At 40.5% G+C, this 25,847-nt stretch overlaps 1 protein-coding gene across 13 annotated transcripts in view; it reads left to right on the top strand.

Annotated features, from left to right (window-relative positions):
• Positions 1–25,847, top strand: part of PARD3 (par-3 family cell polarity regulator) — a 768,046-nt gene that overhangs the window by 436,452 nt on the left and 305,747 nt on the right. For all 13 annotated transcript variants that reach the window (XM_040352652.1, XM_040352650.1, XM_040352646.1 and 10 more), the window contains 3 exons: positions 3,237–3,375; positions 16,041–16,230; positions 23,167–23,315. In XM_040352652.1, coding sequence (XP_040208586.1) covers positions 3,237–3,375; positions 16,041–16,230; positions 23,167–23,315 — 478 coding nt within the window. The remainder of the gene's footprint in view (positions 1–3,236; positions 3,376–16,040; positions 16,231–23,166; positions 23,316–25,847) is intronic.

The raw sequence follows: 25,847 nt of genomic DNA, 5'->3' as shown, positions 1-25,847 counted from the left end.
TTGACAATTATACAGTGATCAGTGCTATAACTATGCACTGATTACTGTGCAATTGTGACTGGCAGGGAAGGGGTTAACACTAGGGGACGATCAAGGAGTTAAATATGTTACATAGGGAGTGACTCTAACAGTGGGGAGGGGGGCTGACTAGGGAAGTAGACTGATCGGTGTTCCTATATACCAGGAACAAGCAATCAGTCTCCTCTCCCCTGACAGGACGTGGATCTGTATGTTTACACATACAGATCCACGTTCCTTCTCTTTGACAAGCAATCACAGGTGCCCAGCAGACATCGCAGCCACCGGGCACGTGCGCTCCTGACAACGCTGGGAAGCCGAGGACGTCATATGACAGCTACCCAGAGGGACCGAGTGTTCCTGCGGTTGTCATATTACAATGACTGGGGTGGAAAGTGGTAAATAATAGCATGCAATGCCAAGCTGCGGTTTCCAAAGAGAAAATCCTTTCTTTTTTTAAAGAGAGACATGGACTGCAGAGAAAGAGACATAATTTTGCCCATGTACAAATAACCAGTTCATAAAAAGGATATAGGGGAACTTGAGAGAATGCAGAGAAAAGCAAACAAACTAGATTAGCTGAACTGAATTTATTCTCTTGAGAAGGGGAGATTAAGGGGGGATATGATAGTGAACTTGGTGTTGTTATTCACTTTAAGGTTATCACAGAGGACAAGGGGGCACTCTTTACGTTTGGAGGAAAAGCGATTTCATCTCCAAATATGGAAAGGCTTCTTCATTGTAAGAGTAAAAATTTGGAATAAACTGTCTCAATAAGTGGTTCTCGCTATCTCAGTAGATTCCTTTAAGAAAGGCCTGGATTCGTTCCTAGATACACATAATATAACTGGATACGAATATGTACAGGTAAAGTTGATCCAAAGACTTTCTGATTGCCTCTTGGGGGGAATCAAAAAGTTTTTTCTCTGCTTTTGCAAATTGGATCATGCTTTGTTTTATTGTTTTGCCTTCCTCTGGATCAACTGTAGGTATAGGATTGTGTATATAGGATTTTATTATTTGTTTTCTTCCTTCTATTGGCTAAACTGGATTGACTTCTGTCTTTTTTTTTACCAGACTAACCATGTAAATATGTACACACTGGCCCCGCTTTTTTCTTTTATTTATTGCTCTCCATGTGTGCCTCACTGCACTTGATGATTTTTTTTCCCCCTACACTCATGGATTGTACTGTGTGGATTTTTGCCTAGGCCTACCCTGGAGCCTAGGGGTTGGATATGTGGCCCTTGTGTTATTTTCTCCTGTGCCTTTGGGGGGGGGGCTTGGGGAAGAGGGTCTTCGGGGGAACCTTTTGCCTAATACTCATTGGTCGACTTTGGCTGGTCACGAGGAGATAGGACAGCTTTAGGCTAGGTGGACTTGAGTGCCCCTTTCCACCATCAGGGCCGGGGAAAGTACCTTCTTTGGGAGGGGATCATATGACAAACCCTAGTGCACTTTTTTTTATGTGTGTTCTCATAGTAAATTCTGGTGTTCTGTTTTTGTGCACTGCACAGCAAACTCAGAAAAAAGTCTGAAATAAATACATTTATAAGAAAACTTTGAACATTATAAAACAGAAAATCGAATGTGCTTGGTATACCGCAAAATTGCAGCACTGGGTATATCTGGATACAGGAAAATTTAACTATGATATTTCAGCGTCAATCTGCCACCTATCCAGTCCTGTAAAATAAAAGGTTTTATTTTTTACTTTTAGTGATTCAGTCCCAATTTGCATAAATAATACTTTTGAGGCAAACGGAAAAATCTGTGAAATGGGTGAAGGTTTACATTTATTCAGGTCAATATAAATCTAGTAGCCAAAACTCTAGTAGGATGCACAACTCGCCTTCTAGAGTTTTGGCTGTGTTCCAGAAGGAGATACACATGGAAAGTTGTAAAGCACTGAATATTTGACTTCAACACACAAGTTCGATATTTTGTTTTAGCATTATTTCCTTGTTGGTCTTCTTTTTCTCCTATTACACTTGAGAGAAGTTGTGCTTTCTCGGATTTTATCTGTGTTCTAGAAGGAGAAATACATGAAAACATACAGTGTGTTTGGCAGGATTTTACCCTTTTCACAAGCACATTTGAGCTCTATAATGCAGAGATGATAAATTTCCAGTAAGAAGCAGGCAATTTTGGTGGTCTGGAAAGTTGGGACCACGGCTTGATTTTAACACACTTTCATACCATGTGTTAGCAGCCCCTTTGGGCTTTTTGTGGACACTGTGTTTTGCAAACAACTAAGTTAATTTTTGATTTGTGTAATCCTTGCAACATAGCTGAAATTTATTTTTTGTGTGCTCAGGTATTAAAAGTTACCAACAGTTTTTCATGTGGCTTTGCGCACATTTTGATTTTAAACTTTGAACATTGCAGAACAAATCTAGTAAGATATGGCTAATTACTACTAGCTATATCCTGGCCTGGATAAATGTAAACCTTTGCCTTTTTTACAGAGTTTTCTGTCTGCCTCAAACGCGTTCTTTATGCAAAATAACACTTTTTCCCTCATCTTTACTGGACTCGACCAGTAGCAGATTAATGCTGGATTGGCGATTAAGGTGGTAGAGTCTCTTTTACAAGGCATGCAATATCAAGGTGGAGGGGCGATTTATATATTTAAAAATTCTTTAGCAAGTAAAATTTTTATTATGTTGTTTGTTAAATTTTTGTAAGAAATATAATTTTGGGGAAATAAAAAAGTAAACCTAGAACTGGATCGTGCTTTGAATTCTTGTTTTTCAATTAAAATATATGTTTTATTAGTTCAAGCTTTATTTATTCTAAAGCATACTATCCTAACAGCTGCCATCTGCATAATAAGATTAAAGACGCATTTTGGCAGTAAAATTATTTTTGTATTTTGTCTCTATTGCTGTAGAATGCCTAAGTGCAGAGAAGAGTTAAAAGAACAAATTTGTAAGCAAATTTGGTCTAATATGATCAGAGACATTGCTTTTGTACTATTTATTTTTTGCTTAAGGGTGTTGAAATATGACAGGCGCTCCACAGGAGGTATACTACAAAGTGGCATCGAAAGTTGCCCATTAAGCAGAGCTGTCAATGCAAATTATTTTGGTAGAGGGTGAAAAGTTCTAGCTCATTTGGTACCCAGCCGGGTGCAGGCCTTAGGCATGTTGTTATTGTTCCCCCATGCTGTTAAATAGACCGTCAGCACTGATATCCCTTCTCTCCTGATTCTACAGTTGGAGTCACCTGGAAGCCCCTCGGGGCCCGAATTGCCCATCGAGACAATGCTGGACGACAGGGAGCGAAGAATTTCCCACTCTATGTACAGCTTTGACGAATCGCCCACAAGGAATGCTGCATTAAGTAGAATAATGGGTGAGTCAAGTAGCCTCTACTAATCATGTCATGTTTTTGTCCTTTTTGCTGTTTATTGAAGAGTGATTAATGTTCTATTTACAATGGCAACGGCCAGCATACAACATCTCAAATCCAATTCAGGCGAACAAAGAGCAGCAGAGATTATACAGGATAAAAGATTTCTAATGTGATTGGCATAGTGTGTTTTCCCAGTAAAACAGGTGAAGTGGGAGCGCAGCATAGAATGGGCCTTGTTTTTTATAAGTGTACCTCTGCGTTTTGTCTTCCTGGAATAATGGCTCTATTAGATTAAAGGATGTGTGTTAGGCACGGTCAACACTGTTAGAGTCGTAACTGTCAGGAACCGAGTCCTGCTATTGTATTAGTGCTGAACATTTGTGGGATATAACTGTGTTCTATCTATTCCTTCATTCAGATGTAAACTGGACAACAACATTTTTTTTTCATCATTTCAACTCTTTGGGTGGGTACCATTCACACCAGTTCATTTTTCTTCTCCAGGTTCTCTGTTAAGTTTGCCATACACTCTTATGTTTTTAACAGAATACTCCATCCTCACTATGCAATCTTCCACTGCGCTTTTTCTATCCTGAAATCCGGCGACTGTCAGAATACCTCAACAGTGCTTGCATCTGATTAAATGCAAGCACTGTTGAGCTGAAAATTTTCCTTCCTGCTCCATTGTTTTTCTGATTTTTGAAGCAAGGATGGGTGGCGTTGGGGCCACCTATGGAGTCAATTTTGGGCGATTGACCAGGAATCAGCTTCAACTGTTAATGTATACAACAAATTTTAACCCAGTCACTAAAATAGCTTATAAACCTTAAAGGAGTTGTAAAGTAAAATAAAAATTCACCTTAATGAAATCTATGCATTAAGGTAAAAAGACATATGATGCTGCCCCCCCCCCCCCGAGCCCCGTTATACTTACCTGACCCCTCGAAAGTCCCGCGCGCGGTCACGAGATCCTCTTCGCCGCTCAGCCTGGCTGCTGATTGGCTAGAGCGGATGGATTGAGAGCAGTGCAGCCATTGGCTGGCGCTGCTGTCAATCACATCCAGTGACGCGGCAAGCCGAGGTGCGGGGCCGAGTGATACAGTGAGCGGCTATGGCCACTCGCTGTATCATGGGAGCGCGCCCGCAATTACTCACCACCATGCGAGCTCTCTCGCATGACTGTGGTCAGTACTTGCGGGGAGGATCAGAGACAGCCACCGAGGGACCCCAGAAGACGTGGATCGAGGCCACTCTGTGAAAAACGAACTGCACAGTGGAGGTAAGTATAACAGGTTTGTTTTTTTAAAGGATAAAAAAATTCCTTTACTAACCCTTTAAAGTGATATTAAAGGTTTGACTTTTTTTTTATTTTATTAAAATAACACGTTATATTTGCTCTGTGCAATGGTTTTGCACAGAGCAGCACTGATCCTCCTCTGCTTGGCTCCCCCTCCTGCACCCCTGGTTCCTCCCCCCAGCCGAGTGCTACTTGCTATGGGGGCACTCTTGCATGCTTGCTCCTGAGCCCCGCTCTGTGTGTCCATTGACACACACTGCGCAGCTCGGCCCTGCCCCCACCCCCTTACTGGCTGTGATTGACAGCAGTGGGAGCCACCAGTGTGGAGAAAGAGAGCTGAGAGAACCTCTGCTTTTGTGCACATTTCCCTTTTATAGAGAGAGAACCTTCCTGTCTTCTAAATACTCTTCTGCTTTGTCACCCATGTGATTTCAGTAGAGACTATAAGGCACTGTTTAAGCAGCTGGAGCTGCATGCAGGTAGCCTATGTTTCGCTTTGGGGATGCAGCGGCTATGTGGACACTTCTGCTTGTTTTAATATGACAGGCGTGCAGGGGAGCAGATCTGCACGCAAGCTTTCTGCGTTCTATGCCACTCACCTGCCCTTGCCCTCCTGTCACTTTAGGATGATTGACTGTGTCCACAAAGAGAAACATGTATTGCTTGCAGGTGTCTCCAGCTGCATGAACAAGATGCTTTTTCATGCTGTACGGGCCACAGCACTTGCGTGTAAATGAGGCATTTTGTCCCTATAGTGAAACATGGGCTGTCTACATGCAGCTTTAGGTATCTCCACAGCAGCTATGGGAATGAGTCCGAAATGGTCCAGCCAACACTTTTTGGGCATGTAAGTTGTTCCATTTTAACCATCAGTAAGCCAACCAGAACAAAACATGAATTTGCCACTGGAATGTAGACAGTAGCTAAAACAGACTGCGTTAAATCATCAAAAAAGATAAAAAGAAATTGGAAAGTAGAAAAAATTAGTCCAGATATGTTTTTTTAGTCTTAAAACCAAAGGAGGTCGCTATTCAAAAACCTGCAATCCACACGTCGTAGCTCCAGATGCCTGCCAAAGAAGCTTGTTGGTGCTCCCCACATGTAACAAAGAAACTTTATTGTTCCAAGACAAGATGACAGACAGCCTGTCTAGAGCAAGCCTCACTCATGTTTTATGCTTGCGCCATGTTTTTTAGTCTCTTGCCCAAAATCTGTCTGTTCCCAATCCCCTGCACAGCAGAAACAGAAGTGATTCTTCAAGCTCTGATGAGCTATAAAGCGCCACCACATTTTCAGGCACCACGGCCTGGTTGGAAGGTGAAAATGCTCTTTAATTGTCCAATGAACATGCACCTGACACGGGAATCTACAAAGCCCTAGACATGCATAATAGTGGTGTGTGAATAGCTGAAAAAGATACATATTTTTGCAGGTAAAACCGTTGAAATCTACTTCAATTGCATATTTAGCTCTGGGTAGAATGCCGCTTTAATAGAATTTGTAGTAGGCATATGAAACTATTCACAGATATATCTGCTTTCATTTTTTGTCACTAGAATTTGATTTCATTGCGCAGAATATTACTGCATATTAACATTTTATTAATAAAACACCAGAGGTTGTTGATCTGGGGAATATCCAATTGCCTTAGCAGGGATGTCCAAACTTTTTTCAAAGAGAGCCAGATTTGATGAAGTGAACCTGAGTGAGGGCCGACCATTTTGCCCGACATTCGTTGAACCATTAAAATAAAATGCATATTAACAAATACACTGCCCAACAAGAATTCTCTTGCCTTTGTGGCTGTGTGTGGTGAAGAGTCTAAGGATGAGCTCAAACATGTTATTTGGACATACCATATTTATCAGCGTATAACATGCACCTTCACTTTACAAGAAAAGATTCTGGATTTTTATTTTTTTTAAATAAAGAACTGTGAAGCAAAATAAGGTTCACTGCCCTTGAATGTAGCCAAATCAGTGCCCATGAATGCAGCCTCACCATTGCCATGAATGCAGCCTCACCATTGCCATGAATGCAGCCTCACCATTGCCATGAATGCAGCCTCACCATTGCCATGAATGCAGCCTCACCATTGCCATGAATGCAGCCTCTGAATACAGCCTCAAAAGTGCCATCACTGCAGCCTGCTGCAGCCTCGGAGGGGACGGGGAGGGGGCGGGACGAGCACAAACAGATTATATACAGGAGAATCTCCTGTTTGCTTGGTGGCCTCTTTAAAGCGGGGGTTCACCCTTAGAGGGCACTTTTCCCCCTTAGATTCCTGCTCGTTATTACTAGGGGAATCGGCTATTTATTTTAAAATATGTGCAGTACTTACCCGTTTACGAGACGCATCCTCTCCGTCGCTTCCGGGTATGGGCTTCGGGAATGGGCGTTCCTTCTTGATTGACAGGTTTCCGAGAGGCTTCCGACGGTCGCATCCATCGCGTCACGATTTTCCGAAAGAAGCCGAACGTCGGTGCGCAGGCGCAGTATAGAGCCGCACCGACGTTCGGCTTCTTTCGGCTACGAGTGACGCGATGGATGCGACCGTCGGAAGCCTCTCGGAAGAATGTCAATCAAGAAGGAACGCCCGCTCCCGAAGACCCATACCCGGAAGCGACGGAAGAAGATGCAGCTCGAAAACGGGTAAGTACTGCACATATTTTAATATAAATAGCCGATTCCCCTAGACCGAACGAGCAGGAAGCTAAGGGGAGATTTTTTTTTTTTTTTTAAATGGGTGAACTCCCGCTTTAATACAAAGTCCTGCCTCCTATGATAGACAGAACAGTCGTCCAATGCCAGCCCAGGAGACTGGACTTTCTATTACAGATTGCACTGAGTAAACAAAAGATTCTCCTGTATGTAATCTGACTGGACTCATTCGGCATTCTCCCTGTCCCCTCCGAGGCTGCCAGAAGGATAAATATGGTATATATCTTTTGTGGCCCCCCCAACGAATCCTGGTGGTGCTCAGGGATTCATTGGGGGGGCCACAAAAAATATATATATCCAAATTACCAGTGGGGCCATAATAAACTGGAACGAGAGCCGCAATTGGCCCACTGGCCGGACTTTGGACATGCCTGCCTTAGGGGGTCAGGAAGGATTTTTTTTTTCCAGGAAGTGTTTGAAAAGTTCTCCAGTAAGGACACAGACTAGAATTTTACTAAAATATAAAAATGGTTAGAACGTATATATGCACTCCAGTTTACAGCTACATGGTGTTTGTCAGGGCATGTTTTCTGATGGTGACAACAGTAATTTATCCCTGTATAAAATGTGTTGAAATGGTCAATTGTAGCCTCCATTGAAAAGGGTGGCAGTGCAGGAGCACAATTGGGAGACAGAGACCAAGTGTTGTCACCCTATAACAGGACGTGTCCAAGCATGGATCTTTATAGTAGCATCAGCAGTTATTATTTTAATAAGCTGTTAAAAAAATAAACTTGAAATAATATTATGTTGAAGCTTAAATGAAATTGGTTGAGATGTGATCAGATTTGCATTTGCTTTAACTATTAAAATATTGGTGAACCACTTTGAAGCATCACCTGTAACATCACCTAGAAAATATATTCTTTTGGTTATTATCCAGAAATGACTTTGTGTATGACTTTCTTTACCTCAATTCCCTTGAAAAGCAGAACTTTTTCATCGTTTATATTCAGTGAATGCAGAGTTGTTCTCGATTACATGCACTGGTAAACTGCAGCGAGTCTCATAAATTGTCTGTCAGCACAGAGTTGATAAATATCTTTTTTATCCAACAATGAAAATTGTCAACTGGAGCTGTATGCAAGAAATGTATTAAAAAATCCTGACAACAAGTGTATGCTACATGTGACTTTTTTTCCTTCAGTAAATGTGGTAAAGCAGTTATACATGTGAATGAACTAGAGTTCTTCCTAAATACATGCAGTATGTAATGGCAAGAGCACTTCCCACGTCATATGACAGGTTGGAGATCACTGACTTGAATTAAATGTCATACATAGTTTTATCCCTGTCTTCAGAGGCCCTGTGTAGTGAAACACTGAGCTGCAACATATATAAAAATAGCTGAAGACACCTGTTCAGGGAAGACATATTGGTCGGAGCTCACGCCGACCGGTGCAGTGCCAACTGATATATCCCTTGGTGGTTTCTGTTATGTGAGTGTATTACTGTTTTATAAAGGAAGTAAACCCCCTCCCCCCCTTTTTTTTATTAGTATTATAGAACTAAACCTTGCACATTTAAACTTGATTAAAAACCGCTTTACAATTACCTTTTTTGTCATTTGATAAATTATATTCTCTTCCGGGAATCGGCTGTGCAATCGTTGCTATTGTTTTCTGTCTCTGTTGAGGATGTAATTTCCGCCCCGCCTTTGTTCCCCTGCCAAAATCTCGCACATGCGCGGTCACGTGCTATCCAAGGGAAAATAATGAAGATGAGGAGGCACAGTACAGCGAAGCTTCCATGCTGTGCGGTTTACAGGGGAAATGACAGACACGGCATGTTGTTGATACAGAAATGGCACATATAGCGTGCCGTGAATCAAACGACAGACTGCACATTTGCCGGTCACGTCATATAAGATTGCAGGATGGATTATGAGAGGGATGTACAAGTAAGTGAAGTTTTACAGGATCTGATCAGTAGCATTTATCATTATAGATTACAATGAGCTAAAGTTTAACTAGAGAGTTTGACCATTTTAGGTAGGTTACATTTTAAACTTGGTGCACCATAAGGTTTCTACTTTATTATATTTGATTATTACCTGTGGAGTGCTGTGGTGATTAAGGAGTGAGATAAAGTGCCTGTGGGCTATTTTCATTGGAGTTATTAACCTGGCACTGACTGCCTGTGCCCTCAGTGTTATGCAAAATTGATCTCTTTCTGGTTAGAGCAGTGTTTCTCAACTCCAGTCCTCAAGGCGCCCCAACAGGTCATGTTTTCAGGATTTCCCTCAGATAAAAAAAGGCTGTGGGAATTACTAAGGCAGTGAAACTAATCAAATCACCTGTGCAAAAAAATGGAAAGCCTGAAAACATGACCTGTTGGGGTGCCTTGAGGACTGGAGTTGAAAAACACTGGGTTAGAGGCTGTGCATAGGGGAGTAGCACCTGGACACTGGAAGCACTTTATATGCTTTGAAATGTCCCTTTAATTTCTTTAGGTGAACTATTGAATACATTTTTGGACTTTATATACACATATATCATTTATTTCCTATAAACTTTTTTGGCTGATTCTTAGTATTGTACACACATACGCTTGATTTTTTTTATGTGGACATTTTTCACTGATGTACTTTCTATGTGATGGATTTATGATTTGTTTTTATTTATTTTGAGTTTAGACGTATATACAGACCTATTTTTGTATAATCTTGCATCATTTACTTAAAGCGGTGGTAAAGGGTGATTTTTTTCTTTTTTTTACCTTCATGCATTCTTTGCAAACCTGTGTGCAATAGTCTCCCTAATACTTACCTGAGCTTCCTCTCAACATAGCAATTGGTACAACAGTCTCGGCTGTCCTGGGACTACCTCTCCTCATTGGATGAGAGAGCACCAGGAGCCAAAGGCTCCGGCTGCTGTCCATCACAGCCAGTGAGCCAATGAGGGGAGAGAGGTGGCAGGTCCAAGCCACAGCTCCATGTCTGAATGGACATGCAGAGCAGCAGCTCAGGAGTGTGCCTGCTTGGCACACTTAACAGGAGGGAGGGGCCAGGAGGTGCCGGCAGGGGACCAGAGAAGGAGGATCAGGGCTGCTCTGTGCAAAACCACTGCACAAAGCAGGTAAGTATGACATGTTTGTTTTGTTTTTTAACATTTTGCCTTTAATATCGCTAAGAAAATCGGTTTGGAACAGTAGTTACATATTTTGCATGATTATATATATATATATATATATATATATATATATATATATATATATATATATATATATATATATATATATATATATATATATATATATATATATATATATAATTAGTGGTGCAAAGGATCATCCTTGATCCGAACTGAAGATATTGATCCGAACCGCACACAGGTGATCCGCTGATTGATTTAAAAAAAAAAAAAAAAAAAAGTTGTGTGCATGTTCAGTCCACACACAGCGTGGTCATGGCGAACAGAGGAGCTTGAACGCCCCGTGTCATTTTAATTCCCCTGTATGGGAGCATTTTGCCTTCCCTGTCAAATATAATGATGAAGGAAAGAGGTTAGTGGATAAAACCGTGACGGTGTGTAGGCACTGTGGCACAAGAAAGCCATATGACAGTGGAAACACATCAAGCATGGCCACGCATTTGAAGCGACATCACCCTGGTGTTTCACTGACGGGAGTGAAAACGAAAATGAAAGCTGCTCAACAACCGCTTCTCACAACAGCATTTAAGCAGCCCATTGTTGAACAATCAGAACCGGCTAAAGCCATCACAAACGCTATCGGTGTGTTTATAGGTGCAGACGTGAGACCATATTCGGTTGTGCAAAACGAGGGCTTTAAACACATGCTGAAAGTGCTTGAGCCACGTTACAACACTTTTTTTTGCTGATCCGAAAAATGATCCGATCCGTGACTCTGATCCGAGAAACCATCCGAACCGTACGTTTTTTGATCCGTTGCACCCCTAATATATATATATATATCTCTGTGTAAAGTGTATTATGGAGCTGCCATAGTCGAGTCTCCAGGGATCGAGCTAAAGCATGTATACAGTATAGATGCTTGACTGAAAAGGGTGGAATTGATGACATCACCTGACCAGCAGATCCAGAGTTTTTCTAGAACGTAGGTGTTTTAACAGGGAATCTCTGAATGTTATAATAAAAAAGAAGCATGAGAAGGGAGGAGCTAAGCTTATTGCGCCATGAACAAAACATTTATTTTATTTTTTTAAACCTCTCAATTACAGAGTTGAGTGAGCAGTGTGGATTATACTGTTAGAAAACTATTTTCTCATGCAAGGTTGACTTTAACAGTTTTGAATTTTCATATGTGGTAATAGGTTTTACATGTAGAAGTACTATATTACGGGTAGCACTGAGGCGGCAGAATGGGTCACTGGAGTGCTATCGCTAGCTTGCTTGGGTTTTCTATTTTTCAGTGCATTAGCTCCAAATCACTATAGATAATTTTCTGCATCCTTTGTTGGCATTCAGCACCACGCTGGCTCCCTCGTCCCCTGTGGCCAATGAGGTTATTAGCGCTTGCTCTGCAGCTATCCAGCTTTCCCTTAACAGACCCAGTTAATAAAGACTTGTCTTGCCACAGGAGAATGGAGATTTACTGACTGGCTCATCATGGGATTAGTTTATAAGGATTTCCAAATTTAAAACACAATGAGAGGTTTGATTAAAATTGCTCCTGACATTAAAAACATTTTTCCCTTGCATTGGGAAGTTATTATTTTTCTCCCTTCACTAGCAAGACATAAATAGAGCTATTGGATCATTTAAATTCCAATGTTTCTAATGAGCTCATTAAGAATGTAATTAAGAAAAATAATTATTTTTGTGGTGTTTTCATAAATCTCCCTTCGTGTTTTGATAGAAGCAGGACCTTCTGTTGGTACATTATACGTTATATTTTAGATTTGACGGAATTATGGTTGATATGAACATTAAAATGAAGAACGTTTTATTAGCGGTTTTCTGCTAAACTCTGGGAGGGAGAAGAAACTCATGTTAAAGAGTTTGTATTGTCCTAGGCCAGGGATATGCAATTAGCGGACCTCCAGCTGTTGCAGAACTACAAGTCCCATGAGGCATAGCAAGTCTCCAACAGCCATAAGCATGACACCCAGAGGCAGAGGCATGATGGGACTTGTAGTTCTGCAACAGCTGGAGGTCCGCTAATTACTTATCCCTGTCCTAGGCCATATCACTGTCCGATGTCTCGGTGGAGCCACCTGGTGGTGTGGTTTACATAGGCAGCCTTCCCATGATAAAACCAATGCATCTTACTTGGAGAATTCTGAAGGATCTGATGAAAAGGCTAGGCATAGTCACATATGACGCATTATGCAGAAGTTGTGAATAAAGCTGTTTTTGTTTTACATATTTTATCATAATTGACTATCCAGAAGTCAAACACGTTTACTAAAGATATTTAAAACTATACTTTAGGATGAGCAAATGTTGGTGTGCTTTGTGTATTTCTTCCAGATCTGTGTAATAATCCAGTGTGAAACTTTTTACCTCTGTGTAGTAGCTTCCTATAATAAAGACCGCTTACTGCTGCTATCTCTCCTTGATCAGGGTGACTGGTCTTGTATCCATCCCTCCTCTAGTTTTTTTGCACTTTATGATGGGGGGACCTGTTGAGTGCCTCACATAGCTCTGCTCTCTGTGTAGGCTGTATGTGGCATAATGATGATGTCATTGCTACAATCTACAAGATAATATTTGAGTTTTTAAAAGCCTTTTGTGCACACCAAGTTGATCTTTGGTATTGAGGAATATATTATAATAAAAGGTTTTTGTGCTTCAAGATCAGCTATAAAATTGTGTTGCTTTGGTGCTGCAGCTATGTGTTCAGCTTTGTGCTTGGATTTCTATTTTGCAGTAATCTTGTATAACTTTCACTTTTTTTTTTAATAGTAGTTCTAAAGGCTGAAGGTTTTTCTTTTACCTGTGCAGCTCACTCTGCGGGAGGCATTGGGTCACACTTCTGTCAATTACTGCTAGATTGGGTGGGAGCAGGGCCGAGCCCCCAAAGTTGGGCTCGGGAGCAAGCATTGCACAAGTGCCCCCTTAGCAAGAGGCTTGCTTTGGGGGCACTTAGAGAAGAGGAGGAGGCAAGAGCAGCTGTTGGAGACCCGAGAAGATGAGGATTGAGGCTGCTCTGTGCAAAACCATATTTTTTCTAACTGCACAAAACCCCATGTGACTAAACCGTTGCTAAATGCAGTGTGGGAATGGGGCCATAGGAATGTGAGTTTAGGTGCGGTGGATAACCTTATCTATCCACAGCTAAAAGCTGATTTCTATCCGCACGTGTGAAAGGGGCATAACTTTTCTGTATTCTCACAATGCAGGTGCTAAAAATGCCTGTTGCATTTTTAGTGCCTCCCAACGGTCCCCTTAAATTACAAAGGCAGCAGATGGGGCTGTTCACATGTCATGATTTTTTTTTCTTCATTCCCGTGGCAAAAACTATTACTCCTATTACGTTCGACGGTCAGTAGGCCAGCCAAATGCGACCCATTCAAATCAACTTTTTGGTAATGTTCTGTAATCGCAATCAATGCACACGGTTTTGGTGCTTTGGTGCAGCATGTAAAGGATTGGAGCAGGCAATGAGAAGGCATAATCACAGTAGTTTAGACTCGTGTAAGAGAAACTTGCATCACAGGAAGTGTTGCTAGAGCCTCAGACCAGTCTGCATCTGTAAGCCGGCCCACTTCTGTATTCCAGCTTTTCCTGCATGGTAATGAATTTCTCTGCACATTTTGACACCTTTAGTTTTAATTAGAGCTAAAGTGAAACACTAAGTTACTCATGGCAATGTTGCATAAAAACAAGCTTTGCTAGAATAAATTATTGATTTGGATCTAGATGAACAGGAGATATCAGTGTCTCCATGGTTTATCATAAACATACAGCTTGCACATGAAGGGTGAGAAAAAAATTCTGATCATAGTTCTGATTGTTCTGCTTTGCAATAATAATGCATACATAGGTATTTATCAAGTCCCCTATGTTGATGCTCAAAGGGCTATGCTGGGATGAAGGAATTAAATGGTGAAAATTGGAACATTGCATGTATTGCTTTGTTGTGTAACAGTGAACTGTAAGAGGACTGATCTATATATAAAGATTTTAATTTACACTGACTGCACAGAAGCCTCACGAGATGGTATGCACTAGGGTTTTTTCGTGGTTTTTATTTAAGGTCACCAACACATCCACATTCACTATTCTATTAGGCAAACCTCCAACCACTTAGCACATTTAAATTGTGAAGTATGTGTGCCAGTGTTTCCAGCTATCCCATTGACATCTCCCTAGCTTCCTAATTCTGAGATCACTAAGTACTTGGAACTTCAGAGGTGTATATTCAAATGATCTTTTGACATTGATTTAATTGACATCCAACATCTTGGTTCACAAATTATACTTGACAGAGCAAGGCTCCACCATCACCTCTGGGACCTGAGGAGTTAACTTGTGTTTTACTGCTCATTCTGACATGCAGGGGGTCGAAACACCAAATCCACTGTAGGTCTCAAATATGTGTCTGGATGTATAATAAAGTGGTAATTTTCTTACATCTAATATTTAAGTTATAGATGGGCTATGCTCGGGATGACTCGCACACTGGCTTCATATATACGTTGAGATCTTGCATTTGTAGTGTCTGGCTTGGTTTTTGCCCTCTGGAAATTATGGGCTTCCAATCATTTATTGTGCCTCTATCATATAGAATAAATACATAAATAAATCATAGGGTGCTAGGTATATCAGTTTGGGGTAAAGATACCCTTTAATAATCCTTTAAAACTTTTACAGGGTGATTGTGTTTATCTGCCCCCTATTGCCACTATATTCACTGGAGCATTTGCAGAGCAGTGTAGGGACTGGCCAGAAAGTATTACTGTGGTGCAGTTGGCCAGCTTAAAAATGTTTTGCACTTTTTGTGACCTAAAAAAATATTTTATTTGCAAAGTTTGCTAGAAATATGGTGCAGAGCAGTGTGTAGAGGGCCTATTCAGAATGTTTACTGTATGTAGATAGATTCCATATTAAAGCGTGGCCTTGAAAGGATTCATAATCTTACTATGTGGATGCCCGACTCGCTTCTCTTGCTATGACTTATCCTTCTAGTCTGAGTACTGTTAGGATAGGGAAGAGATTACAAGAAGCTGTTATCAGGACATATTCAGGCACATACCCTAGTTGCCCATTGTGATAACAAATTTCATCGGCAGGTAAAATCTTATTGTTCTGGGAAAGGTGGGTTGAGGGAATGCTTTCAGTTTACATTGGCAGAATGATGTCAATCACATAGACACCCTGCTATATTTTATTAAAGGTTTTTCCTTTGTGTAGGACAAAATTGAAGTTGCAGTATACATGTTTGACCTCATCTATAACTGAAAATGCATTTTTAACCACAGGTTTTGAAAGCATGGACTAGGAAGACTTGTAAGCCATGTGTATTGCTCACCTTTTTAATTCTCAGCTGGCATAATTTGTCACCCACAGTAGATAAATGTCTGCTGTTTTTCTTGCTTAATAAACTCAAGTCTCAGGGCTCCAAAGATGCTGAACAGAACTTGGGGAGGGAGTGTTGAGCCGCTGCTGGAATTGCTTAGTCAAGCTTTCTGTCATGTAATGCTGCTTTCTGCTTTCTGCAGGTAAATATCAACTTTCCCCAACAGTGAACATGCCTCAGGATGACACTGTGATCATCGAAGATGACAGATCCCCAGCAATGCCTTCCCAGCTCTCTGACCACTCGTCATCCAGCTCACATGATGATGTAGGATGTGTTACAGACTCTGCAGGAGCCTGGTCAAAAAATGTTACTAGTGAATCCACAGAGAGGTAAGCGTGGCTTGTATTTCTTTGTAAGGTCAGCCCATTGTAGTTTAGGTTAACCCTCAAGCAGGTTCTGCTTAAACTCCGACTCATTTAAAAAGCTCCAGACAAACCACAAAATCTGCGTTTCTATTTTGAATGCACTGTTTGGCAGAAAAGCACTAACTTGTATCTGTTTCTAGCATGCAATAACTGCAATAGCCTGCTTTGGAAAGAGGAACCTATTTTTACTGTATTAGCCTTTGCAAACCACTTAATATGATCCAGTGATGGGAACATAGTGAGATTGTAGGCTGTAAATCAGTTCTGTGATTCAAATTTCAACTCTATCACAAGTATTTCTAATGCTAAGGAGATTTATGCACCATTTGAAAGTTAAGCAACAAACTAGGCTCAGCTTGCCCTGCTCTTTGGAGAAGAAAGGGGTCCATCATGCTCTTTGGCCCTTTTGCACACTTTCTAACTGTCCTTGGATTTTGAGAGGCTGTCCCTTATTTGATACAAAGTCCCTCTCTCCTCCTCATTTTTCCCTCATTTTGGTCTTATCTATATACAGTAAAACCTTGGTTTGCGAGCATAATTCGTTCCAGAAACAGGCTTGTAGTCCAAAGCACTTTATTTATATATATATATATTGTATATCAAAGCATTTTTTTACAGGGTTAAAAAGAAAAGAGTGTAGCAATAATTTGCTAAATGTTGTACCTTCATTAAATGTAACCATATTGCTACACTTGCTCCTCTCTTCTTTTTTTTATACTCGGTTGTGACATGATGCTACTCGTATATCAAGACATCGCTTGTTTATCAAGGCAACATTTATTTAAACATTTTGCTTGTCCTGCAAAATGCTCTCAAACCAAGTTACTCTCAAACCAAGGTTTTACTGTAGCTATATCTGTCAAAAAGTGTTTTACAGTGCTAAACCTTCCATCCAATTTCTAATTTGTAAATTCCAAAAGCCAATATAAAGGAATAGTAGTAGTAAAAAAAAATGTACAATTATTTTAACCACTTGCTACCCAGGCCAATTCTGACACTTCACTCCTACATGTAAAAATCATAATTTGCTACAAAATTACTCAGAACCCCCAAACATTATATATGTTTTTTTTTTAGCAGAGACTCTAGGCAATAGAATGGTGGTCCTTGCAATTGGTGATTTTTTTCATATGCATTTTTTTGGGGGATTAATGGTATGCATAAAAAAAAAAAAAACGGTAAATTTAGCCCAATTTTTGTTGCATAATGTGAAAGATGATGTTATGCCAAGTAAATCGATACCCAACATGTCCCTCTTTGAAATTGCGCACACTTGTGGAATGGCGCCCAACTTCGGTACTTAAAAATACCCATAGGCGACACTTTAACATTTAGCTGCAGGCATCATTCAGATATCCCCACTCAAAATCGGGCAGGAAGTGGTTAAGGGGGGTCGCAGGAGGTGTGTCTTATGCCTACATACTTTTGCTAATAGGTTTCCCTCATTCCCATCTCAGAAGGTTGATAGGTATGCTTTTAGTGTTGGTACGGTGTTAAAGTGCACCAATGCTGTAGTCACTGGCCACTGAAAGTGCTGTTTTCTGGGCTGTGTCTAGCCTTTTAATCCTTTTGAGTTACTGACCCACAACAGACATTCAACACATTCCTAATCACTATACTTGGTATAGTTCAGTGACAGTGAGTATTGAAACCAAAGCATTAGCATGGCAACTCACGCTTTTTGCATGAATGCACAGTGATGACAGGAAGTAATAACAACTTTACTTATTGGGAGCCATAGCTCTGGACATTTAGGAGGGAACGAGAACTATATAAGGACAGGGATTGCAATGACCTCTGTTGTCTTTTGGGGGAAAAGACAATATCTAATAAAGCACTATCCTATAGAAAGTTTTTAGAAGCGCTTAGACTTTCAGACTTGACTGTCTACTAGCTTGTTCTAGGTTGAGTGACTTGAGCTACCAGGTTGAGTGACTTGGTTGAGGTAGTAAAGCCAGGTTCAGGACGACAACTTCTGGCTTTTGAAAATATCAGGATTAACAGCTTATATTTTTATCATCATAGATCCTCAGGAAGATAAAATATGTAAGTTCTCGCTGATACTCACATTTGTTCATACAATTTGTAGTTCAGTTGCTGTCCTGTGGCTTCTGTACCAAATGCATTCATTCAGTTTGACAAAACAGACAAAATTGATACCTTCTAATAGATATGGGATACAGCCAATTGTTTTGTTTCAGTGCCACACACTACCTGGCAGGTTTGCATTATTTTCATCACACAGTGAAACCCAGAGTTGATAGTCACCTGGAATTTGATAATTATTAAACAGTCTGAAGACTACAGCCTCTCTTCGTAATTGGGGAATTGTGCATAATTTGCAAGCCTTGTAATTATGTACATCAATAAGCAAAATAAAGCTCTCAGTTGTGCCACCTCCTAGGGCTGTAGTGATAATTAGCACAAGCAGTGAGAGTTATTATATGCCGCTTCTGCAGTTGGTCCTTCTCTTGAGCACGCTTTTAAAGCATCAGCGAGATTGCCGGGGAAAGAGCGAAGCAGAGCACCTTCCCTGTACAGCACATCTCAGCTATTCTGAAACGTTGCAAGTGGGAGCTAGCCATTACAGCTGCCACATGTTTACATGCCTTGACATACAGTTAAGTCCATATATATATTTGGACACAGGCACAATTTTCATACTTTTGGCTCTGTATACCACCAGAAAAAAAATACAACAACAATCCAATTTAATTTAAAGTGCAGGCTTTCAGTTTTAATTCAACAGGTTGAATAAAAATATCAAGTACAAATTTTAAGAATTGCAACCATTTTTATACACAGTCCCCACTATCAGGGGCTCAAGTGTAATTTGACAAATCAAAATATTCATAAATAAAATGTTAATATTTTGTTGAGAATGTTTTACTGGCAGTGACTGCCTAAAGTGAAATCTTGGCTCCGGATCGCCTGCTGTGTAAAAATATACCAGGATTATGACCGCAATCTGCTGCCATAACCACAGTACGTAATGTCAAAGTAGCGACGTACATACACGGTGGGCGGTCCAGAAGTGATTAAAGTGGTTGTTAACTTAAATTGCTAAAATTGATCTAACCTCTGTGTTTATTTGTTCGTTTAAACAGTACAGTGCAGTTTGTTTTTATTTTTTTCCAATTTTAATACCTTTTTTCTTTTGTGGTCATGTGTCCTCCCTCTGCTCTGTATCCTGATCTAAGGGAGCCAAGTGGGAGGGGGCCAAGATTCCCTTCTGTTTTGGGTAATCAGTATAGTCAATGAATGAAGGCGGGGAGGGATGGGAAGGAGATTGTATTCTCACTGCATACTAAAACTGAAGCATCTCACAGATGGGAAGTCAGGACCAGCCAAGATAAACCAGGTACTGTAGAACAGTGGTTCTCAACACTGTCTTCAAGTAGCACAACAGGCCATGTTTTATGACTTTCTCTTGAATAAAATAGCTGTCGAAAATACTAAGCCATTGACACTGATTAAAGCATCTGAGCAAGATAAAGGAAAACCTGCAAACATGGCCTTTTGGGGGTGCTTGCAGACAGGGTTGAGAATTGTTGCTGTAGAAGATAGAAAGGGGCAATTGAAAAGGCAAAATTGCTATGCTATAGCTTGTTCCTTAAAGGGACAGGACCATGATTTTTTTTCTTTAGGTTAAGAACCACTTTAAGCTTTGACAAAACAAAAACAAAAAACCTGGAAGCTGATTGGTTTCTATGCAGAGGTGCACCAGATTTTGCACACTACAATGTTAGTAGATCCACTCCAAAGAGTTGAAACCAGGGGTAGCCAGACAACATTGTTCTCTTTGACAAAGATTGGTGAAGATTTTCTTCAAAATAGTGAGATTTCCTTGCCATAGTTCATGTTTTTGCCCTCTTTGTAGATTGTGTGTTTGCAGCCACCTTTGGTTGCTCCCACTAATTATGTTTCAAAATACATTAAAAACCCAGCAGGCAGAATGGCTCTAGGACAGTGGTCTCCAAACTATGACTTGCCTTTATATGGCCCTTGAGGCAATATTATTCTTGCCACTGACGCCAACAATAGGTCACTATTCCTTTCACTGACGCCAACAATGGGGCATAATTTATTCCACCAATGACAAAAATGGGGCATTATTCCTCCCACTGACACCAACTATTTCTCTCCCTGATATCAAAGATCGGGCATTGTTTACTCACACTAGGCACAGTCCAGCCCCCCTAAAGTCTGAAGGACAGCAAACCGGCCCTTTCTTTAGAAAGTTTAGAGACCCTTGCTCTTGGAGATCTGCAGGCCTGGCAATACTAAACAGTTCTCCCCATGATAAAAGAAACTCTTGAGTGGTTAAGCTTTTCAACATTTACCAAAATGTGAAATATTAGTTTTGAGTGGACTGGCAATCTGAGCACTTAACAATGAAATACATGAGAGGATATACAGTGAACCCAATCAGATTATTTGTTTTTCAGCTCGGTGCTGAAAACACCTACTTATCAAATGTTTTTGTTGCCAATACCCTGAACTTCTGAACCAGTTCTGAAGGCCAAAAAAATTCCCAGTCCTGTTCATCTAAAACTCTCTGCAATTTAATTACATCATTGATCCTGCAAAAATAAATAAATTATATCTCTGCTCCATACACGGCAGACTTCTAGAAAACATTACGTTTCACTGCAAAAGAGAAGACATTCAATGTGGCAAGTAAGCTTCAGTCCTGCCTCAGGGCTTTGTAAATCTCTGCTAGGTCCTTGCTAGTCCATAGGATCATGGGAGGATATTTTTATATATAAAATGTGTATGTATGTATGTATATAGATCCCTCTCTCATATATATATATATATATATATATATATATATTTAGTGTGTGTGTGTGTGTGTATATATAGATCTCTCTCCCCCCTCCCTCTCTGTCTCTCTCTCGATCTATCTATATATAAATGCTGTTCAAATTCGCACCTAATATGAAGCTTTCTAGTTGGTATTAACAGCTCACTGATTATATATATAATCAATTTTCTTTTTTGGTTTAATTGCCTGGAATTGCCATTTAAGTTTTGCACACTTGTAAGGACTTTTTTTTTACCTGTCGTTTTTTCTTAATAAACTATTAGTGTATTCAGAGTTATTAGCTAATGTCACTGGATTCTGATTAAAGGTCATGCTACTTGTGCCATATTAATTAGGACCATCACCCATCAAGACATAGCGAATCATCTTCTGGTACAGCCAGTTCTGACCATGTGATGTTCTGGTTTCTGTATTCACAATCGAAGTGTACTCATTTACAACGCAGCCATTAAAGACCAGATTCATTAACAATAAAGCCATGCAGTTCAATTTCCTGCAGTCAGGGGGCCAAGTAGACAGAGGGGAGCGGCGTGTTCTCTACAAGCTCATGCTCGGAGGCAGAAACTTGGAGCAGTCACAATGGACATACTAGGGTTATACAAACAAGCCTGGCAGCTGTTCTAAATCACAGAGGGAAATGTATGCTGTCCAGCATGACATTATCTCCCTAATCCTTCATGAAAATATTATGAAAACAAAAAGTGCAATAAGAAGGGATTAATATAAGGAATGTTAATAATATGCAGGGTCGCCGGGTGGCAAAGCTCTTCCCAAATCGGTCCCGGGGAGTAGATTTGAGCCTGTAAAAACCTGATGAATATTTTAATAATTGGACGGAAGAGAGATGAATGTGCTGGTGGGACACAGCTTAATGACTGTGCTCAGCAATACATGGGTAAAGGTGACTTTCAGGACATTTGGAAGTGTTTGTTCTGCAAAGCGCTTATAGAGTGACACTTTAAGTGTGTTATGTCTGTGGCTAAATTCTATTTTTGGTCCCCTTTTAAAGCCTAAGTTAAGCGTTTTCACATTTTCTACCCTGGATTTATTTGCTTCATATTATTTATCCTTTAAGTAACAGATGTGCTACAGTTTAAAGTGTATTTCACCTATTACAGTCAGATTTGAGAAATACCCACTCCATGTTTACACAGAATACCTAAAACGAATTATACAAAAAATAATTCTTACCTTTCTGGTTGTTTGGAGCAGGGTAATACACGTGACTATATAGGCAGTTAGGAAGTATTCAGAATAATGTGCAAGTAGGGGACAGGTGTAGAGACAGTTTTTTTTTTTTTTTTAAAGTGCCTAAACAATGTACCACTTAAGACTTGAGATCTTTAAAGGTAGACGTAAACCTTCATGATCAAAATATTTAAAGAATCCGCGCTTAGGATAGAACGGAGCTGCTGCCTCCCCAAGAGCTCTCAAAAGAGAAAGCAACCTTCATGATGTCAGATGTTTTTTTACCTTAATGCATAGGATGCATTAAGGTAAAAAAACTTTTACCTTTACAACCCCTTTAAGGCTAAGCTTACCTTTTGGAGCATGGTAAACATTACACCCATATGTAGGGTTTAGAGATGGGCTCAGGCATGTTCAGGTTCCTAGTCCCAACCCACCTGCCCGATCCCACCAGGAAGCTGGGCAGGTGGGTTGGGACTAGGATCCTGAACACGCCCTAGCCCATTCGTAGTAGGGTGTAACCAGTAACATGCTCCAGCATTCTCTCCATCCCCATCTCCATTCCCCTAAGCATTATTTATTCACAGATCCTGGATGCCACTGTGGCAGATGGCTTGTAGTTCCCAATGAACGGCGAGGGCACTGAAGAGCTTTTAAACAGACAGCCTGAGCAAAGGTATGGGCTGACAGCTGTAGGGCTTGTCTGCAAGGAGACTGGCATTGCACTCAAGAGCCGCTGATCACAAGTGCAATGCTCTGCATGCTTCTGCGGGAAATAAGAATAAATGTGTAGAACATATGCCTTATGAAATACACACCCTCACACTGACAAATACACTATTTCTTGATTAGTTAATATGAATGCTATTTTAAATTTCTTTCAGCACTTTGAGTCCAGATGTAGATCCATCTCTTGCCTTCCAGAGAGAGGGGTTTGGTCGCCAGAGCATGTCAGAGAAACGCACCAAGCAGTTTGGAGACGCCAGTCAGTTGGACTTTGTTAAAACCCGAAAATCTAAAAGCATGGATTTAGGTAACTAAATATTTCTTAAATATTGTGGTAAACTTTTTTTTTTTGTGGAAAATCTCTTCTATCAGTCACACTACGTATAGATAAGATTTTTTTTTCTTTTTTTTGGTGTCATTATCAAATATATATACCTAGAGAAAAAGTCACTTTCTGTTCTTCTTTTGTAGTAATCATGGATTATTTTTAATCCTTCAAAACCTGTTTCCACTGAAAACAGATGAATATCTAATGACAGCTGTTGGAGTTGTCTGTGAGATAATTCCTTAAAATTTGAATTAAAATTCCTGAAATGTAGTATTTCCATCATCACTGTGTAGTTTATCTGTTCACAATCCTGCCTTGCAGAATGGCTTTATGAGGTGCTACCTTCCTGCAGCCTGCTGGGTATGACTGTTCTTCTGTATCTACAGTATATAAAATAAGATATGGATTTATTCCCCATGACAAGTTCATAGATAAAAGAGCTCAGCACCTTCCTTTCTCACTCAGCTGAATTAATTCTTTAAATATCATTTTATTTCTGATCTGCCAGCCACAGCCAGACGGAGGTAGTTCGGCAGTCGTGCAAGCATTAGCCAAACATATGACGTTTGCTGTGTCTTCTGATAAGCAGATACTGGGACTTATTCAAAGGTCATCATTTCCCACTGCACAACAGATGAACCGAGTCGTAGCAGCAGCATTTGAATTAATCTCTTTGGCCTAAACTAATATTGTCTAAATCAGGGGTAGGCAACCTCGGCATTCCAGCTGTGGTGAAACTACAAATCCCATCATGCCTCTGCCTCTAGGAGTCATGCCTGTGATTGTCAAGGTCTTGCAATGTCTCGTGGGACTTGTAGTTTTACCACAGCTTGAGGGCCGAGGTTGCCTACCCCTGGTCTAAATACAAAAGGTGAGTGTATTTCTACTCTTACATTCTTGGTATGCTTCCTGGTATTTCTTCCAGATTTGAACAACAGTTCAGCTTGAAACAACTCTTGCACTTTGCCTCTGTACAGGCGTTTCCCAAATAAAGACGGGTCATTGCTTCCCCCTTTTTATACAGGATGACTGGTCTTTGTATATGTCCCCCTCTAGTTCCTGCACGCAGCCTGCAGTAGGTGGACCTGCTGGGTCCTGCAAACAGCTTTGCGCCATGTGCATGCTGCGTGCAGCACACTGATGATGTCACTGCTACATTTACAAGGTAATGTCTGGATTTTCAAAGGCATTTGATGCTCACAGTGGGGATTATATATCCTTTGAAATACGTTTAATTAAGAAATTGTTGCCCTGAGTTTAACTTTGTTTTCATGACTGTAATTTGACATTGATTTACATTTATTGGGCATACATCAGAAGCCAGATGGAACGTGCCTCCAGTCATCTGAATCTTCCAGTACTTCTCTAAGATAAAATGATTGCATTCTGTGACCATTTGGATTTAGCCCACATTGCAAGGTATGCAAGGCACTCTGCAGACAATTCTTCCTTACTGGGCGAAAACCATACCGATCGGATACATTTTTTTAGTTTTTCCCTGCTTTTCGCTGATTAATCCAAACTAGTGATGCTTGGTGGTGCCCTATATAAGGCCCATATTTAATGCAGCTCTTTATTGTATTACAAAGCCCTTCAACCTCAAAGCTAGATAATATTGACAGCCTGGAGTCTACTTTAGACTCACATAGAGAATAAAGGCCCATACACACGATCAGACTTTTTGACAACAACTGTTTTATCAGACAATCCGACACTGTGTTTGCTCCATCGGTCAAACATTTAAGCTTTTTTTCATCGGACAAACATTTAAGCTTTTTTTCATCGGACAAACATTTTAGCTTTTTTCATCGGACAAATGTTCACTGTAAAAACAGACAAGCTTTCCGGCAACAAATGTCCGATGGAGGATAATCCGATCGTGTGTACACAAGTCCATTGGACTTAAGTCCCAAGTACAAGCACGCATGCTCAGAACCAATGCTAAAGATCAGCCAACAATAGCAGAAGTTCCCGACAGGGTGGGGGTAAAGAGCTGAAAAAACACGTGATTTGGTGAAAGTTGGCTAAAAAATTCCTGCCGTTTGTATGCATACCAAGTTTACGGCCAATGCCTATTCGGAGCAAAATCCACGGAAAAGTCAGTTAGAAGTCTGATCGTGTGTATGAGGCTTTAACGTGGCCATACATGGATCGAAATCTGGTCAGTTCAGCAGGGACCGGCTGAATTTGAATCCATGTATGGACAGGCTGGCCATTTATTGATTTGTGTACAACCTGTTGTTTTTTCCCAATTGATCAGTGCCGCTGGCTAAAACTAGCAACACTGATCACTGTTTTCTGTTGGCGGGGAAGGCTCCCCATTGTCAGAATACAAAGGCTCATTTGCTATTGAGACTAGATGAAGCAGAACCTACCACTCCCTTAAAAACTAGCGACATCATTGGTTAAATAATTTACATCAAGTACACAGATCTGATATAATCATGCTCTGACAAAATGAGGTTCACAGCTTTCTGAGTCATTTCACCAAGCTGTAGTCATTTCACACTA

Source organism: Rana temporaria, chromosome 5 (assembly GCF_905171775.1).
Source record: "Rana temporaria chromosome 5, aRanTem1.1, whole genome shotgun sequence".
Classification (NCBI taxonomy): domain Eukaryota; kingdom Metazoa; phylum Chordata; class Amphibia; order Anura; family Ranidae; genus Rana; species Rana temporaria.
This window is presented reverse-complemented; position numbering and strand designations above follow the sequence as displayed.